Source organism: Lactuca serriola, chromosome 4, assembly GCF_051521515.1.
Source record: "Lactuca serriola cultivar US96UC23 chromosome 4, Lser_US96UC23_V15, whole genome shotgun sequence".
Taxonomy (NCBI): Eukaryota; Viridiplantae; Streptophyta; class Magnoliopsida; order Asterales; family Asteraceae; genus Lactuca; species Lactuca serriola.
In genome coordinates, this window is record NC_136411.1 from 284,687,784 (window position 1) to 284,707,568 (window position 19,785).

Consider the following 19,785-nt stretch of genomic DNA (forward strand, 5'->3'; position numbering starts at 1 on the left):
CCTTCACATCTATCATCATGAATTTCTAAAACATTCTCTTGATACGAAATTTATCTCATATATGAAGTTTTTATCTTTTATTTATTAATTTAATAATAGTGATTTATAAAATATAGATTGAGATGTGTCTTGTATATTAGTATCGGTTTTCTATAGACGTTGATATGATTATATTTGTATTTGTAGTTACTTGTGCAGGTTAGATATAATGTTTTAAGACTGGTGGTGTACCATTTAACGTATTTTATCAAGCATTTGTAATACTTATTAAAATACGTTATAACTTTTTGGACTCTGTTAATTTATCTATCTAAAAAATATAAGATTTTTATATTATATTGTCCAAAATATTAAATTCATCGTTCGTTACAAAATCTACCTATTTCCCCACAAACAATTATTAGAAAAAATATTTTTGGGTGAGATTGACAGTTACCTAAACATTATTGCAATTTGTCTAGTTAATCAAAGACATATCATGTACTTGATCATTATTTAAAAAACATACTTGAGTATACATTAGTCTAAAATCCAAATATTGTACTCGTTTTTTGGAGGAAATAGGTAGTAGCAGTTGTTTGACTTTAGTTGCCATGTATTTTTATATTATAATTATTTATTTTATACTATTTAAATAATATAATTGTTAATTAATGATACCTCTTGTATATTTTAATACTGTTAAATTATTCCCAGAAAGAACCACATAAGTTGATCTTTGTTTTTAACTAAAGCTGTCAATTAAATATTTAGGACTAAAACCAAAAAAATAACAACATGGTATTATTTATTTGATTATTGTAATAACTTGCTTTTTTCGTTAAAATATTACGTTTGCAATTTTTTCGTTTCAGAAAATAATATTTTGTAAAATCTGTCTAATGACAATATTGCATTTTTATTTTTTACTACAGTTTTCTATTTTTAAAAGTTTGTTCAAATTATAAGTATGAAATCTTGATAATATTATTATAATTAGAGAAATTTTTCATAATTTAATAAAATATCATAATTATCAAATCAGTAGATAATAAGTTATTTTTAGATATCTAATTATTTAAAACTAAGTGGGAAAAAAACTAGTTGTTTCATTTATTGTTGGCTATTATTATTTTGTATACTGGTCCTATATATAGAGCCACACACGAACAAAACACACACAAGTGGCTCAAGTTAAGGTCTTCTTCAGCTCCTTAAACCCTTTGAAGCTCTTATTTGATCACATAAAAATGGAGAAAAGTAAATCATTTCCAAATTACTCGACTCCATATGTTGAAGCCCGGTTCGCGTTTGAGGATCGAGACAAGTCGTTTAGCTTCAACGGGCCCGGAGACCGAGAAAACCCTGAAGTGAAGAGAAGGAAAAGAGTGGCTTCATATAATATGTACACCATGGAAGGAAAACTCAAGTCTTCTTTAAGGAATAGCTTCAAGTGGATCAAGAACAAATTTTCTGATAATTATGGTTCTTGAAGTTGTTGATTTTAATCTTGTGTGTACATATATGTGTTTGGTTTTTCTTTTTTGTGCTTTTCGGGATTTTTCTCTTTTATGTCACGTGATGTTGGTTTGTGTAGATTTAAGGTTGTTTTTAAAACTCGGGAAACTTTATCTTTAAGATGAATAAACATCGAGGATGAGAACTTATGCCATCCGTTTGTTTATTTTAATGATAATTTGCAATCCATGGATTGTAATTAAATCATTAGATTACAATCTAAAGTTGCATAAATAGAGCGGTTTTTCCAAGCTTTTTTGGACCGGGTCGGATTAGGTCGGGCTTGGACAAGTGGTAATATGATCGGATCACTCGGGTTGTATCCGAACTATTTGCAATTTTTCATATAGGACTTCTCCTCAACCTAGCTTTATCAATGGGTTTCTTGAATCGGGTTCGACAAAAACCGGACCACTTTTTGATCGAATAGATTTGGAATCTCTTTTTACAATGCAATGATTGAAATTTTTATAATTCTATCTATTACGTTTTTTATTATAAATACTAAAGTTTTACGTTTGTATATTTATCGTGTGATTCTAAGGTCCCCATTTCTAATCAGTAACATGAAAAAAGGTAAATCACAATTTCCACGAAACAAAAAGAAAATGATATGCATTAATAACTTGTCGCCTTCTTACAACTACGCCACTTATGCAGGACTATAAGATTTATAATCGTAAATATAAACAATATATTAATTGTAATTTATAACATTAATAAACTCAAACCGTTTATTTAAATTAATCGGACAAGATAAAGCCTTTACCCATTATCACTCCAATGTTTCAAACCCGGGTTGACCGGACTTGGCCTTTTCCGAACCTTGTCGACCGGGCCCCGACTTTGGACTGGCCCGATAGTGTGTGTTTTATGTTACAAAGAAAATGTACCAAAGATACAATCATACAACAATTTTACATAGAAAAAGAAAACCACTTAATCACATGAACAATGATTTGGTTTTATTGGTTTTATAGTTCATTTATAAAACAAACCCAAGAAAAACATATATAAAGTACCACAACAGAAAAAATAGAAAAGAATTATCCCACAAAAAAACCCTAATGATCATCTAAATTAAAAAGCTTTGATATCTTCTCAATATCCAAATGTCGAAAATCGACATTAGACATGGATCGACGATTGAGACCATTTCGATTCTCTTCCATATTATTAACGGTTTGTGTGATGGATGCAAGTAGAAGGGGGAAGTTTTTAATATTTTTTAAAGCATTTGGGTGAGCTTCGGTTCTTGCTGCCCGATTATTATTGGGTGGATTTGAATCGAATGCTAAAGTAAATGGTGGGGAGGGTTCCATTGTTAAGTTTGTTCTCTTGCTTGATGTGTTGCTACTTGTGCTTTGACCTGTTTCTTGTTCTTGGGTTACCGAGTTCTTGTCTACATGTTTCTCCTGCTGTGTATTGAAAGGAAAATGTTATGAAACTCAATTATTAAAAAAGAAAAGTTGAATATTTTAGTCAATTTCATATTGATCTTCGATTTTCGAATTGGTTTGTTTGACATAAGAAGTCTGCTTTAAGGAAAGAATAGCTTATTGAAATGACAAAATGTTATCATATTGATCTGCTGATTGTGCTCATCAGTAGTCATACAAAAAAAACAAAAAAAAAATCATCAAATCTTTTTTTTAGCCTAGGTATGGCTTACACGCACCATTTTAAGAAAATTTGTGTTTTTGGTGTTGAAAAATAATAAGGTGATTATGAGTTCGCAAGTTCTTATAAATCTTTGGGTTCTCAGAAGAACCTGGCTCTAGAAGTAAAATAATAATTGTCATAGCATATTAAAAAGTTTGTACAAAACATTGTCCTTATCTTAACCATATGTATGTTAAGAGAAAAGTCAAGGTTGGAAGTTGAAAAGCTGATAGTTATATAATGATTGATTGCGATTCACAAAATAAAATTAATATTTATATGGTTTAAAATAAACCACATGATCTCAATGGGTTGTACCCGTGTATTGCGTGAGTAACAGTGTATATCATTTTCGATTTAATGCTATTTTTAAATTTAATTATAAATGATTCATTTTTTTCGTCAATTTTTAATTCCACGCATGATGGCTGTTTCAAATATCAACCATTTGTCTTGAATGTTACGTCATTATTAATTTTATGTAAGCTTCGATTTCAATTTTTTTTAACGATTGTTATTATTATTAATAAATCTATAAATTACTTATTATAAAATTTCCAATATGTGATAATTCGATTTAGGTTTTACATACAACATCATAATTAAATTTTTTTAATTATTTTAAAAATAGACGTTGTATATTTATTTAGTTTAACACCATAAGTTAGATATATATAAATATAGATATGGATATAGATATAGATATACACAGATACCTCTTTAGATGATTCGGAATATTCGGTCGAGAGTTCAGAAATGGAAACGTTTCTTGCGTGACCCTTCCGAGCTATCCTCGTTCGTTGCTTGGTTTTTAAAGTTCTATTCCTTTTTTTAAAAAAAATACACAAATATCATTGGTTTCTTGTCCCATGAATACGAAAATAACCGTATTAAGGCTCCATTTGTTACACATAAATAAATAAATAAAAAGAGAGCAGAAATTTGAAATTTGAATTTTTTGTCCCACCCTGAAAGGTGGGACAGAGACTCGTTCTCGATCTCTCGTCTGCACAAAAGACGTAAACGCCCTCAACGTAGCCCTAGAAAGCTTGTCCAGTCTCATCCCACAACCGGACAAGATTTCTATGGCTATTTATTTGACAAAGAGGTTGAGGGAGGGCATTAACGTCTTTTGCATAAATCACATGTAAAAATCACAAAAGGGAAACATCAAACATTACATACTTCTTTCCATCATGGAATTGTATTGGGACATCCTCGTCTTTGTTTACAACAGGCAAACCCGAGAGGTCGCATGCCAATGGACTTGAAGAGAAAAACTGTCAAACATCAAGTAAAAAAAGTTAAAAACCACAATCAAACGGGACCCACGTGAAAGTAAAATATGTTTTTTTTTTAAACTGACATTGTCTTGGAGGGCAGAAGTGGAAGTTCCACGGGATTCGGGGTCCAAAGCTAGAAGTGTGGTCAAGAGGCCAAAAGAAGAAGAGGGAAAATTTGTGAAAGCTTCTTGAAAACTTGGAACATAGTTTTGTGGAGGTCTGAAGGTTGTTGGTGGCTTGATTTTTTTCCAGTAGTCTTCATGAGGGGACCCACAAAGCTTAAAGATCCGGTGAAGCTGCTCAACCTGTAAACATAAGTATTTAGCCTACTGTTTCTTTTTTATTTATTGGAGTTAATGGGAACGTGATTCTTTTTTTTTTTTTAATGCATAAAGAACAACTTAATAGAGAAAGCCAGGAAAAAGAGGCTTTTCACATTAACTTTTATAATATATATATATATATATATATATATATATATATATATATATATATATATATATATATATATATATATATATATATTTTTCAGACAACATTTTATCAGCATAGCACTTAAAAAAAAAAAATTGTTTTTGACTTAATGAGGACAAAGTAGAATATGGGTGTTTCTTATGTACTTAATATGAAATAACGCCTGAATAAACAAAGGGTTTCCCTGACTTTCCTCGTTAAGTCCTAAAATTTTACAAATTTGCCCCGATTTGCTTTTTGCTACCGATTCTCCAAACTCAAATATTTTTTTAAAAAGACCTTATATTTTGTGTTTTTTCCGGATTAAACCTTATCTTTATTTTTATCATGAAAAAGACCTTATTTTTTTCATTTTTTTCAAAAAAAAAAAAACCCTCAACCTTCTAAATGTGTCCAAATAAATCCTCAATTTTTTAGTTTTTCCTGAAAAAAAAAACCTCACACTTTACTGCTTTTTTTGGGAAAAAATGGCTAAAAAGGCCAAGTCGTAAAAAAGGGTTAATCTCAAAAAAGACCTTATATTTTGTGTTTTTACAGATTAAACCTCAAATTTATTTATTTTTGCGTGAAAAAGACCTTGTATTTTATCATTTTTTCCAATCTGTCCCTTTTAGTCATTTTATTCCAAAAAAATTTGTAAAATGTGAGGGTTTTTCGAGAAAAACTAAAAAGGTTGAGGGTTTATTTGGAAGCATTTAGAAGGTTGAGAGTTTTTTCAGAAAAAAAAAAATACATTGTTGAGGGCTTTTTCAGAAAAAAACGAAAAAATACAAGCACTTTTTTAGGCAAAAAATGAATTTGAGGTTTAATCCAGAAAAAATGCAAGGTCTTTTCATGAAACAAACAAAATCAAGGTTTAATCTGTAAAAAAAACACAAAATATAAAGTTTTTCATAAGATTAACCCAAAAAAAAAACCATTTATCCAAATCAGAAAAATGAATAAACATATCGTCAAAAATTTCAGGTAAAGCTAAGCAAAAAGAACGACTTAACAGATAAAGTCAGGGAAACAGTTTTGAGTTTTCAACATCAAGTCCTAACTTTCAGGTTGGATATTTATTTTTTATTTTTTTGTGAAAAAGAAAAGTTGTAGGAAGTAGTAACCTCTGTTCTTCCTGGCATAATGGGCCTACCAACAAACATTTCAGCCAATAGGCATCCAGTGCTCCAAAGATCAATTCCAACTCCATAATCTGTAGTGCCTAACAGCAATTCTGGAGCTCTATACCAAAGTGTCACAACTCGGCTTGTCAGAGGTTTTTTTTGTTTTGGATTGTAGTAATTTGCAAGCCCAAAATCCGCTATTTTCAGCTTTCCATTTTTGTCTATCAACAAGTTTGATCCTTTAATGTCCCTGTGTAAAATCCCTCTTTCGTGACAGTGTTCAAGACCAGAGAGCAACTGCTGCATATAGCACTTCACCTGTTTTTTTTTTTTTTACAAAATAAATCAAATTCTGTAACAAAAGTTCTTTGGGAATGTATTAGAAATAGCAACAAACATCCATTTGTTTGTGTTTATTGTATTATACTACTTCCATTTTCTTTATATTACAGCATTGTGGTTTTTTTCTCATTTTTTTTTTCTTATTAAGGCGTTTATTTTGAAGGAAGTTGTCCATTTGACCATTTATAGCAGTGTGCTTTCGATTTTTTTTCCTGTTACAATATTGTTATCTATACTGATAAATGAGGATCTTTTTTGGCACATGTCATTTTATGGTTATTTTCAATTAGATTTTTTCCACATGCATTTTATGGGTTTTTTGCCTTTTTATTATTTCCTTTGTTTATTGTTTATGTGATACATGTCTTTTAATTTCAAAAACCCAGTAATTGACTCAATTTCCTTATAAATTCAATAATTGATTCACTTTTACATAAACAATAAACAAAGGAAATATATATATATATATATATATATATATATATGTTTTTACAAAAGAAATGTGTACAAACACTTATTTGGGCACATATAAATATGTTTTTACAATAAAAATGTATACGTTTACTATGAAATAGGTGTTTGCATATATTTTTGTATAAATATGTGTTTGCATACAAATGTATTTATAATAAAATAGGTGTGCGTATGCATTTTGTTTTTGTAAAATACATATATGTATACATTTTTTTTATAAAAACGGATTTATATATATTTATGTACTTAATAACTATTTTATAGATAGGTATTTCATATACAAAAAAAAAATTTAAGTTCTTATATAGAAAATATAAGATTTTTTATGTGAAAATATGTTTTTTTTTTATAAATATGATTTTATAAAGAAAAAACATATTGAAAACAAAATTTTGAGAAAAAAAGTTGTAAAAACAACTAAGTTAGGATGAATTCATAACAAAATTCTAAAATTTAGGCCAAAAAGGTAAATTTCGGACCAAATTTGTAATAAAATTTAAATATGGGCCAAAAGTGTAAATTTTGAAATCTGGGCCAAAAATGTAATTTTTGAAAGTTGGATGACCTGTTGACCTGGTAAAAGGGTTAAATTGAATATGATTACCGGTTTTTGGAACTTAATTGAATAAAAAAAAGATATAAAGACTAAATCGATTATGAGGTCAATATGTGAGGACTTTATTGCAGTTGTCCCTTCCCAAATTCAAAAAAGTCTTCAGAAATTTATGATTCAGGACACTTCTTTAAAATATGTCAATAGTTTTTTTTTTGTATAGATTAAAGTACTTATTTATTCATCATTTCTATCGTATTTATTTCAAAATTTCACTTTAAACATGCTTAATGTTTACACCTTCATATTTAACCTTTGGGATAATGCACTAAAAGGGTAACATAGTTTAGAGTGTGTACATATTTAGTCACTTATGTTTATTTTTGTATACATTTAGTCATTTATGTTTTTTGTACATATTTAGTCACTTATGTTTTTTTATTTGGTACACATCTGACAATCACGGTTAATGGTCATATGTGTACAAAATATAAAACATAAGTGACTAAGCATGTACAAAAAAAACATAAATGACTAAATATGTACAAAAATAAACATAAGTGACTAAATACATACACAATCTAAACTATGTTCCCCTGTTAGTGCATTATCTCTTAACCTTTTTTAATCAACACGGGTCTCACAACTAGTTTGAAAAATAAATCCAATTATAGCAATGAAAATTGTTTTGTATATGTATAACTTTGCTATAAATGGATAGATTTTTCAAATTACAATGTTTTAATAGGATGAAAGTGTTAAAGGTTGACCTGTGGTTCTGTTAACCTTCCTTCTGGACGAGAAATAACTCTGGTTAAGTCTGATAGCATGTACTCAAAGACTAGATAAAGACTATATTGCATTCTAGATGTTGCAAGACCTTCAAGTTTGATAATATTTGGATGATCTAGTTTCTGTAAAATGATAATTTCTCTTGCCATAAACTTCACACTTTCTGGCTCTGATGTGTCAAAACGAACTTTCTTTAAAGCAACAATCTTTCCTGTGTCCCTATCTCGAGCTTTATAGACATTGCTATATGTTCCATGGCCTATCTACAATCACAACACAAAGAAATATTTTGATAATGAACATGAATCATGAAAAGAATACATATTTGAAACGATTTAGTCAAGATTATGTACTTACCTTAGCAAGCTTATCATAAGAATCAGCGGTTTTAGATGCCAGATTAGCCAAAACTTCTCTTGGAATATTATCAACAAGCCATTTAGGCCATCCATCAATTAAATCGTCTGAACCAATCTTCTTACCAACAACAATTCTCTGAGAAACATTCCCAATTCCTTCTCGATTAATCTTCATATCATTCTGACCTCCTCCTTCCTTCCTCGTATTACCATCATCAACTTGATTATTGTTCTTCTTTACACTATTCTGCTTCACAGGCATTTCAACAAACGGTTTCTGTGCAGCATTGGGTTTTCCCCCAATTCCGCCTGTAACATACCCATTATCAGCTTTCAACTTATGGAGGCCGCCGCCGCCACCACCACGAGACTGTTGGCGATTATAAGTTGGTGAGGGCTTTCCCTGAACGCAACCCATACGTGGGATTTTTTTGGAGTACCGAGTACGTGAAGAGCACTAAACACTGACTTCTCAAGGCATCATTGATGCCGCTGCTGAACAAACAACAATGCTATGAACATAAGGTGGCGTGTAAAAGCAAGATTGTGAGAAGACAAGGATAATGATGATGATTGGCAAAATGGGAACACACTAGCTTGGGTGAAGTTAGTATTGGATAGAAGAATCGAAGGAAAAGACAATGGGTTGATGATGGATAGGCCGGCTGATGGGGAAAAGGACGAGAAACGGAATCCATTGACGTTGGGATCGGATTTGGGGCTGTGATTACGAGGGGGGTTTTGAGTGCTAGGGAACAAATTCTTCTTTGGATTTGGCGGGCGCAGAAAGCTGTCATCATCCCGAAACCGTTTGAGAATTGAGATCCTCACCATCTGCCTCAATACCGGTACCTGCTGTTTTCAAATATGAGAATATCTATATCTATAAATTATAATAATAATATGTTGAGTAAATTATACTAATAGTCCTTGTGGTTTGGGTTAATGTACATGTTTATGTTTAGTACCTAATTTTTTTTTTAAATTTGACCATCCTTATGGTTTGGTATGCTCCTGGTTTAGTCCCTATTATACTTGAAATAATTGTGATACCCTTATGTATTTATTTATATCTTTCATTTTATTATTTTAGTGAATGTTTCGGAATATTATATTTCGTTATAATTTGAGGTTTATATTTTGCAAATTGTAATGTATTTGGTTATATGTACACATAATGCATAAACAAAGGATCTTTCTTCTGTGCCGGCTTGAATATCCAGCCACCTATCAAAGCATAATTGTTGGTTAGATTCTCACATGTTAGTCGTTGTAACTTACCAATAATAATTGCACCAAGATTATGTTTGCGAGACATGTTCAAAAGAAGTGTCGTACATATCATCATGTTGAAATAAAAGTTAGTTTAATCTTTTACTTTTCTTTAAAAAAAAAGTAATCTTCGACAACATTTTGAAGTACAACATTCTGACTATTTGTTGTTCATCGCTTGTTGTTCATCATGTTCCGAACAACTTGTTGTATTTAAGAATTAAACAACTCATTTTGAAGATATTGAAAGGTCAGCTAAATACAAGGGAATAAACATATACATGTTAAGACCCTACTACTAGTTTGCAAAGTTATATAAGGCTAAAAAGAGCATTTTATGGTTTTCGCTTCGAAAAATCAGTGTCATTCCAGACTCATTATTTATATTTTCGGTTAGAGTTTCATATTTCAAACTACATTTTTTTGGCTTCTGACACCATAAAACTATCTCTTCAAGGTATCTAAGACTTGAAAGAGCATTCTATGGTTTCCGTTTTAAATATCCAATGTCATTTCGGACTATTGTAGTTATTTGTATTCCGATTTAAGATTTCACATTCCGGACTACATTTTTTTGGCTTCTCACCATAAAATTGAAAAAACAAGTAACATTTCAATATTGACCCTCATATTTAGCTAATCAACTATGTCTAAACGGATTGGTAACAAGTCTAACAAGTAGTGTAGTTTTTTTTTTGCCCATATACCAAAAAATGACTTACTTTTATTAAATTTAATTTCAGATGTTGTTAGTTTATCAATATACTAATACTTTAACCTTTTTGTTAATATATTAATATTTGAACCTTTTAACAAAAATAGAATAAAACTAAACTCCTTCCATCTTCCCCACATGCTAACGGTAACAAATTACCGATGTCTATCATAACCTAATAAGGGGAAAAAAATCAACCCTATCATCATCCCCAATGGGAAATGAGGATCCCCTCGTTTCCAAGATTTTTCTTTCATTAAAATATTACAAAATTTCAAATTACAAACATGTGTTTTCAAACTTTACCAACAATTATCTAACACAGCAAAATTTAAAACACATAAAATTAAACTGATAAGACAATGAATATAATAAAAAAGTGATAACATCAGTTTTGATTTTGTAATTACTCACGATCTGTTCGATTTTTGATTTTGTAATTACAATCTGTTCGGTTTTGTAACTTGTCTTGTTAATAAAAAAAGTATTATCCATGTTAGGTGCTGTTTGTTTTTTCTGAGGCAAAATGTCTGCAATCTGTGAACCATATCTATAGACCTCTGCAATAGAAGAGGTGGACCAAACGTCTGCAGTCTGAAAAAAGAAGACTTTGTTTTTTTTAACATCTGTGAGCTACTAAAATAAACTGAAATCTAAATAAACTGATTTTTTTAAACTTCAAAATGATTTTTTAATATTTTTATGACTTTGTTATAAATAATTAACGAATCTAGATCAACTTTTATATATTATTGTATAAAAAATAAAAATAAAAATGGTATGAATTAACGTATATATTTGATAAAAACCAACAACTTTGGTTGCAAAGTTATAACTAAACATTATAATTAGTGATCAAAGAATTTGATACATAAATGGATGGAAATAAACTTCGATTTTTTCAATTAAATTCATTAAAAACGTACCACAACTATTTTCTCAAGAAATTGATGATAATGTATTAAATAATGTTTTATAAATTTTGGCAAAAAAATATAAGAATATATTATGATTTTTTTTCATATTTATATAAACAACTTCAACGACTATTATTGTGATAAATCTCTATTTATAAATTTGTCAGAAATATCATGTTTGTATCGTCGAACGTTTTATTTTAAGTTTTGTAATTTTTTTTTCAAATTGTTTATCATTAAGAAAGTTAGAAAAATTATAAATTAAAAAAAAAACCTTAAAAAAAATAAAGATGTATATGTTTTTTAAGGCTAGAAGATGTCTGAAGATGTTAGAAGACTCTGGTCCGCATTTGCGCCAAGAAGAGGGCGCGCAGACATTTTTAGGTATGCAGTCTTCAAAAAAACAAACAGTCTATGAAGGTTAATGTTTGTGCGTGGTCTGTGCTGCGCAGACAGAAGAGGTTACGCAGATCTGTAGACAAAAAACAAACACTACCTTAGTGATTAGGGTTTAGGCCCAAGCCCTTTATGGTTAAGAATAGGTTTTTTATGTAACCCTATTTATATCATGTTTAACATATTTATCAATGAAACAATCTATTATCTTACATGGTATCAGAGCTCTAGGTTAAAACCTTACTTCTGACCACAGCTCGTAGTCGTCGCCCTCCACCTCCGACCTCCGACGACCTTCTTTAATAGTCTTCGGAGATGTCATTATTATGTTTCTTATTTTTCCGTTTCTTCTCTTCTCCGCCTAAATAATAAAACAGTCGAATGGCACCAAACCAGAGTCCTTTCATCGACTTATTCTACTAACTCGTCTACTTCTGCCTATTCACCTTCCGCCTCCTCCTCGGCTAGCCACTTCATCAAATCTCTTTTCCGATTCAGCCCCTTCGGATGTTGTGGCTGTCTATCTCCGATGGCACCTTCTCTGCAGGGCATATGTAGTCGTTTCTTTCTCTATCAACACTGCAGTTGCCGATCTCGCCAAACTTGGTTCCGTCCGTCGCAGCTCGAGCCCTCTTTCTCTCTCGCTGCCTTTCTTCGAACCCATCTGCCACCGTTGCATGATCGTTATTGTCGCCGCCGCTCCTCTCTTCTTATACAAAGGAACCGATGTTGGCCGTCGCTTCTTCGCTCTCCTTCTCCGACAAGTAGTTGTTAACCGTCATCATTAGAGCTCTGTCACCGCCGTTGTCATTATCTTCATTTATGTTATGTTTTATGTTTTTGTTTTTCTAGTTTTGCAGGGGATATTAGTGATTAGGGTTTAGGCCCAAGCCTTTTAGGATTTAGATTAGGTATCTTATGTAACCCTATTTATATGAGGTTTAACCTCACTGTTTATCAATGAAACAATCTGATATCTTACAATCCACCATTATTACCAACCAATCACAAAATATATCTTAATGTTTATCTTACAATCCACCATTATTACCAACCAATCACAAAGTATATCTTAATGTTTACGTGCTCATAATAAAATCATAAAATTGACATAATTATTGTTATACAAACAATAAAACATCTACATTTTGATATTTTAATTGCCTTCGTAATTTGCTCTGTTAAAGTACTACCCACATCATAATAATGTCAATAATACAAGTATTGTTGAGAATAAATCCCAATCTAGATCAAGACCATAAGTGCTAAGAATCCATCACATATGAAATTTGAAAATGAATTTCATCTATTTGATAACCAAACCCACCATAAAATATGAAATGTAAAAATTGGCAGGAATAATGAGAAGAAATCACTACTAGAAGTAGTACTAGTGTTTCCAAACTCTATAAGTCCATTTGTATATCAAAAAGGATTTGATACGTATTGTAGTCCCAAAATAACATCTACTAAAAAACTAAAAACTTATAGAAATCCACTCCAAAATGATTCTAAGAAAGTTGTATAAAAGTCCCATGAATCAATTTTATACATTTTAAATTTACCTAAATTTGATGCAACTTTTTGCTGGCTATCCATATTCTATACGAACTTACTCAAATCTTCCAAGGCATTGAGTTGCCAAGATCAAAGGGACCTAAAGACTCATTCTGTACCAATAAAGTAAAATCACAAGATTAGCTAAAAATGCTATATGGGTGGTATTATGACATCATCTATTAAAATAAGAATAGTAATAAATAAAATTATATACCCAGTTTATGCCTCTTAGCCCAAGGCTTCTGCTGTCTTCATTATATTGTTGGGGACCAGAAGTATCTTCAGCATTCGCAGCTTGCCTGTCCCCCTATATACAAAGATAACTAATTCATGTCACACAGGTGATTGATTCCACAACCTTTCTAGGGCTATTTTGGTCATTTCCATCTTTTGCACATACAAGAGATTGAAAGCGAGTCTTTGTCCCACCTCTTTGGGCGGGACAAAAAGAATTTAAATTTTGTATTGTGTTTGGCGTCTGTCGGTCTGATAACCAGACGCCAAACACGGTACAAGGCCGTCTATTATGCACGGCCTTGTACGCCAAACACAGTACAAGGCTGTTTATTATGCACGGCCTTGTAGAGTGTTTGGCTTGCATTGGATTGGCACTGATGTCAATGAAGGGGAAAAAAAAAAAGGAAACCTCTAGAAGACCGGGGAATTTGAAGGAATTTGAATTAGAATCATGAGTAGCTCTAGCAACACTGACACGAACATTTTTGGTAGATGAGGAGAATTTGCGGAAGGAAAAGGCATTACAAGTCTGTTCAGCATCCAATATTGAGAGTTGAGGTTGAGGATCGTTTTTCATTTGTTGTGAAGAGATGATGGCATCGAAAGAATCAGAAATGAATGATTTTGGATCAAATTTATTCATCTTGGCTTGTAAAGATGCTTCTGATAAAAGTCCACCAATGCTTAAAGCAGTTAAACTATCATCCCATTTAAATTGTGGTTGTGGTTGTATTTTTCCTTGTAATGATGCTTCTGATAGAAGCCCACCAATGCTTATATCGGTGATTAGAGAAGTCTTTTGAGGCACCGAGTGTTCGGATACAAGTCCACCTATGCTCAAATTGGTTAACTCATCATCCCATGGTGATGTTGACCGTTCATGGCTTTGACCCATGTTGACTTTTTCATCCTGTTCACACAAAAAAAATCAAGAGAAAAAAAAAAAGGTGAAACATTGTTGTATAAATACTAGGACTGTTCACTATTTGGATAAAACCGAATTGTCCAATTGGACAATTTGGATCGGACTATTTGGTTCGGATATTCGGATTTTTGGATTGGTTTTTAGCAAAACCGAATTATTATTTTGGATTTCGGATTGGTTTTGGTTTATAAAATAAAAACTGAATAGTCCAAAAAAACCGAATTACAATTTATTATTTTGTTCCTTTTAATATATATCTTTAATAAATTATAAACTTACTAAATTATTCTTTTAATATATTAAAATTTTTCATCTATTATAATATTTTAATATGTATTTCTTATCAAAAAAAATTGTCTATAAAATAGTAAACTATAATATATTTTTCTTGATAGTTATTTATAAGTTTTAGTTCACAACTAATTAAACAATATTTTTTAGTTTATATTATAGAGTAAGTTAATACTAAAGTTATATATTTGTTGAAATGTCTTGATTCTTGAAAACCGAATTGTAAAAAACCAATCCAACCGAATTATAATTTGGTTGGATCGGATCGGATTTGAATTTAGTTTGGACTATTTGGATCTATGTTTTGAAAACCAAAATTAATTTGGATTCACTTGATCGGATCGGATTAAACCGATCCATCCAAATGAACACTCCTAATAAATACACATTTAATTGGACAAGCTTTTTAGGGCTAATTCACATGATGAAGATGAGGAGGAGGGTATTCACGTCTTTTACACAGACAAAAACTCAAGCAAGAGCATAAAAATGGGGCCTAAAGGGGAAGGGTAATGATAGAAAGGAATATTTACCACATGCTGAGTATCATCTATTTCAGCTGTTGCTTCTAGAAGCTTCCTTTCTTCTGTAGTCTCAATCTGTTTCTGAATGGTTTCAGATGTTACACAATTTTGTGGAGAAATCCTTGAAGACTCACCATCAGAGAACCAGCCATAGCTACAAAAAATGAAACATTGTTTTTTCAGTTATTTTTAAAACTACAAAGTTCAAATGGAATAAGCGATTCCAATTCCAACGTATGAGAATGAGACGCTAGCAGTGGAAAGGGAATTAAGGTCAAACCTTAAGCGGAATACAGGAGGAGTTTCTAGAGCTGTGTAAACATCTCCAGCAGTAATAGCAGTGTCCTTTGATGTCCATTTTCTAGGAATAGATGTGTGTTGTCTGAGGTGTGATTCATAAGGTAAAAGCATGGGTTCCCCTATGGCTATGCTTGAAGCACCCCATTTTGTATGGATGTGGTTGATAACAGATGATATCTTCTTTCTAGCTCTTAGTGTGAGTTCAAGGAATGGATTAAGAGCATCCTGTAGAAATGTTTTGTATTATTGACATAAATATAAATAGTTCAATTGGCATTTGGTTTGTAGAATGTTTTGGAAAGAATTGAAATCTAGTAAAGAAGTTGTAATTTGAAGGAATTGAAATCTGGGATGCATTTGGAATGGAATTGAATTCCAATCCTTTTAAATCTGTTCAAGAATTTGGAAAACAAATAATGGCAAATCATAGAAATTTCCCTTTATTTGTTTTTTGAAATTTATTATTTGCTTCATAAATATTTGTGATTGAAAATAACTTCTAAAATACATATTACATTGCCTTTTTGTGTTTCTTGCTCACGAAACTTTTTTAAAGCTATTTTTAGAAGAAAAAAAATTATACGTATTAAGATGGAAATGAAAATATTTATTCTAGAAACTAACTTCAGTTAAAAACAAAGGGTTTTATGCAGAAAAATCTCATTATTTTGGGAAAAAATTTGATAAAGTCCTAAATTATTATTTTTTTGAAAAGAAAAGTCCAGATTATTTAATTTTACACAGTAATCTGTCATTTCCTGTTAAAATAAAAATAATGACTTTTTCATTAATTTGGCAAAATATTAAATAATCAGGACTTTTCTATTCAAGAAAAATTATAACTTTATCAAAAAATTTCCCAAAATAATGGGACTTTTCTGCATAAAACCCAAAAAAACAAATTATTAACATTCAAAATACATACTTTTAAAAGAAGGGTATTTGTATATTTTTAACAAGAAGAAAATGCTTGGAATGCCATGGATTTTAATTTTAGGATGGAAAGTTGAAATCCATGGATTTTGTGAAGTTGAATGGAATACAGTTCTGTAATGGAATGGAATTGAATTCCAATTCCAGCAAACCAAACACCCTAAACTCACCTTCTCTAACCCTATTCGAGTAACTTCATCAACTGGAAAAAGCTGCAGCTTAATTTTTGTTGAAGGATCAACAACTTTTCCACTCTTCAATTCCAATGTTGTTACTTCTTTTCTAGTTTCTGTAGATGCTTCACTTACTGAAAGCTGCTGACTGAGCACTTCTGTATCAGTACTAAAAGGTTAAACACATGATCATATTATCAACAGATAGCAGTGTACTTTCATTGCATACATTGAAAAATTATTTTGTATTTTAATGGAATTTGCTAAAATTCGGTGGATTTTCAAATTACAATGTTATAATATGATGAGATAAAAGTAGAAATTTTATATAAAACAAACCAATGAAAGTTCATTGCTATTTCTTGCATCTAACCCTATCAAGAAAACTAACATAGTAAAGTGAAAGAAAATAGACAAATTGTAGTAAGATGCCTAATGTTGATTCTAATGCAATATTCAATATACAAAGCATTAGAAGCTTAAAGTACAACATCATTAATCAAGATTTCAAGAATAAAGTTGCAGAAGATGAGTGACCTGATGCTTTCTGTGTAGACTTTTTTTGTCTGTTTGTGGCCTTTTTCACTTTATTTGTCCCACCAATGAGCTTGCCTGCTTGAGCTATACTTCCTTTTCTCTGCAGGGTTGGTTTCATGGCAACTTTGTTTTGCTGTAAATAGAAATTAGAAAGTGATAAATTCATCATCCTGATATCCAAGCTTTATTATCAACATATAAAGCTTTTGTATTCAATTATGAGGAGTTGAGGACAAGGAGGGCATTTATGTCTTTTGTACTGACAAAACCCTGTCCTGCCTTGTTTTACCTAAAGGTGGGAAAAAAATGTGTTTTATTGTCTAAAATGACAACAGTCCCAGTCTCAGTCAAACTTGGTACAACTTGTTTTGTTTTGTCTTGTCATTATCATAAATAAAAAATTATTTTTATTTATAAATGGATTTAGTAAAAGATGGCTACAAAAAGGAAGGTTGAGACTTGAGAGTCTATGCTCTATATTGCTCTACTACTTGATAGTAAGGATTTCTAATTGTACTGAAACGTCAGATTTATTGACTATGTGAAATCTTTAAAAACTTTATAAATTTTGTGGATGATACATGAGTATATGTATGCATATAATAAATGTCCACATGCTGAAAAACAGTCAGAAATCAAGATAACATAAAGTGAAAAGGTCATAGGATATATAGTCCTAGATGAAAATATCAAAAACTGAATAGTGCATATGTGCTATTACAAAATAAATAAATAAAAGAAGCTTGATAAGAGTGCAATATGTAAGTTGCCTATTCAATACAAAGAAATCTCATATTATGATGTATAATTATGTTGAAAAAAATCACAATAATGTACATTCTATTTATTGATCAAGTTCCACTACTTCATCCCACCCCACTACTTGGTTGAGCTGAGAACTCAATTGACCTATAAATCATAAACCATCTAATTTCACTGGGTGTCTGCTGTGTAAGCAACTTCTGCTAAGTTCTAACTAATTTGAATTTTTTTCTAAATGGTGTAATGTTCTTTCCTACTCACAATATCAGTCACAAGTTAGGGGCAAAATAACTAGATAGCATTAGGGTTTTGGCATTTAAGGTTGCCCAACATAGGTTAGTGCATCTTTATGCCTAGAACTTAACGAAACATACTTAGGTATTTTGATATATATCAAAACTTTTATGTTAGTGAGCAACAACTCCTATTTTTTTAGAAAGTGGTCCCTTTTTACATAAAGGAAGTATAGTTTACACAACTTCATACAATAACAGATAAGATTTTCTTATCAATTGTTGCATTACCCTCCTTCTCTATCTCTTTCCACCGTTTGATTTTAAGTAGAAAAGAAAACATATGTATGTATCATGTTAACAAGATGACATGGTACAGTCATGAAATCAATATTTTCTCTGTCAGGAGGGCTTTACAGTTCCTTGCCAAGCTTTGAATCTCTATGTGCATCGCATATATACACATAGAATGAGCAGTAACATAATTATATAAATTAGGGTTTCAAAATTAATATTCGGACATACATCTCTATTGATTATTTTAGAACCTTAAATACCAACCACAATCTGAATGAATTACACATAAGAAATGAGGGAATTATCAGCAATCGCTCAAAAAGTTCACAACGAGGTTGATTCATACGATAAGAACAGCAAGCATTAGCATCATCCAACGAACATCAAACTATAAAGTTCGTCATCAGATCGAATCAAAATAAAGTAAGGTTTCGAATTCCCCAAATCAAACGATTGATTGACCTAGAACTGGAATTTGTATGTAAAATTGAACAAAAAATATGAATTGAACTGTAAATTGAGTACATCAGATCCATATAAAACAGGGATTCATTCGTATGTTTTGTGCATCATTGAATGTTTTACGCACCTCATATAAACCAGCGGGGGCTTGTTAATCGTACAATCGACAACGACTGTGAACTGAATTGTTTGAAAAACAGCGAGGGGCGGAGGAATGTTGGCAAGTGGCGGGAGCTCAATGTGTATTCAAGAAGTTGAATAAAAGTACCAATTTTCAAATGACCCTCGCTAATCAAACGCTTTTGCTATTTATCTTCGCAAATAAAACACAATCACACTTCACAGTAATACATAAACTTATTGGCATTGCCGTACCAAAAAAAAAAACAAAAAAACAAAAAAAAAAAAAAAACAAAAAACAAAACTTATCATTAGTATTTTTTTTTTAAAGGGTTCTTGCTGAAAGTTTCAAGTCGGGGTTGGCAGGGTTGCCTACATATTAGACTATTCAGAAAAACTCGATCATATCCATAGCAATTTCCATGTTTCGCACATACGGAAGTGCATATTGGATGAGGATGCGGTTGTGTCATTAGATGACATTCAGGTTGATGAGCGTCTGAGCTATGTTGAGAGGTTCGTGGCTATTTTGGAGAGAAAGGTGAAGGTTTTACGGAGCAAGAAAGTACATATGGTAAAGGTATGATGG

General features: G+C 31.2%; 2 protein-coding genes across 3 annotated transcripts; both read right to left on the reverse strand.

Moving 5' to 3' along the window:
- Positions 1-2,154: 2,154 nt before the first annotated feature.
- Positions 2,155-9,389, reverse strand: LOC145097098 (putative serine/threonine-protein kinase At1g54610). 2 transcript variants are annotated; one of them, XM_079034601.1, is made up of 7 exons: positions 8,541-9,389; positions 8,162-8,446; positions 6,023-6,340; positions 4,526-4,747; positions 4,345-4,439; positions 3,876-3,984; positions 2,155-2,912 (listed from the first exon to the last, which is right to left on the reverse strand). In XM_079034601.1, exons 1-7 carry the CDS (start codon positions 8,958-8,960, stop codon positions 2,562-2,564), a joined length of 1,800 nt encoding a protein of 599 aa, XP_078890727.1. In that variant the 5' UTR covers positions 8,961-9,389; the 3' UTR covers positions 2,155-2,561. The 2 variants fall into 2 exon arrangements, with proteins under 2 accessions (XP_078890727.1, XP_078890726.1); XM_079034600.1 differs by having other exon boundaries at positions 2,165-2,915.
- Positions 9,390-13,183: 3,794 nt separating this feature from the next.
- LOC145097099 (TSL-kinase interacting-like protein) lies at positions 13,184-19,377 on the reverse strand. Its single transcript, XM_079034602.1, has 8 exons — positions 19,204-19,377; positions 17,323-17,455; positions 16,783-16,943; positions 15,660-15,904; positions 15,389-15,533; positions 14,049-14,549; positions 13,617-13,709; positions 13,184-13,512 (listed from the first exon to the last, which is right to left on the reverse strand). The coding sequence occupies exons 2-8, from the start codon at positions 17,438-17,440 to the stop codon at positions 13,459-13,461; spliced, it is 1,317 nt and encodes a 438-aa protein (XP_078890728.1). The 5' UTR covers positions 17,441-17,455; positions 19,204-19,377; the 3' UTR covers positions 13,184-13,458.
- Between the last annotated feature and the right edge of the window lie 408 nt (positions 19,378-19,785).

Excerpts from the sequence above, each read along its gene's own strand:
- LOC145097098 (XM_079034600.1), bottom strand. The coding sequence starts at position 8,960 with ATGGGTTGCGTTCAGGGAAAGCCCTCACCAACTTATAATCGCCAACAG. Across the intron at positions 4,748-6,022 it reads TTATGCCAGGAAGAACAGAG|GTTGAGCAGCTTCACCGGAT; the intron begins GTTACTACTTCC and ends TTATGTTTACAG. Across the intron at positions 4,440-4,525 it reads CTTCTGCCCTCCAAGACAAT|TTTTTCTCTTCAAGTCCATT; the intron begins GTCAGTTTAAAA and ends GATGTTTGACAG.
- LOC145097099 (XM_079034602.1), bottom strand. The coding sequence starts at position 17,440 with ATGAAACCAACCCTGCAGAGAAAAGGAAGTATAGCTCAAGCAGGCAAG. Across the intron at positions 16,944-17,322 it reads GTCTACACAGAAAGCATCAG|AAGTGCTCAGTCAGCAGCTT; the intron begins GTCACTCATCTT and ends GTACTGATACAG. Across the intron at positions 15,905-16,782 it reads CTCGAATAGGGTTAGAGAAG|GATGCTCTTAATCCATTCCT; the intron begins GTGAGTTTAGGG and ends ACATTTCTACAG.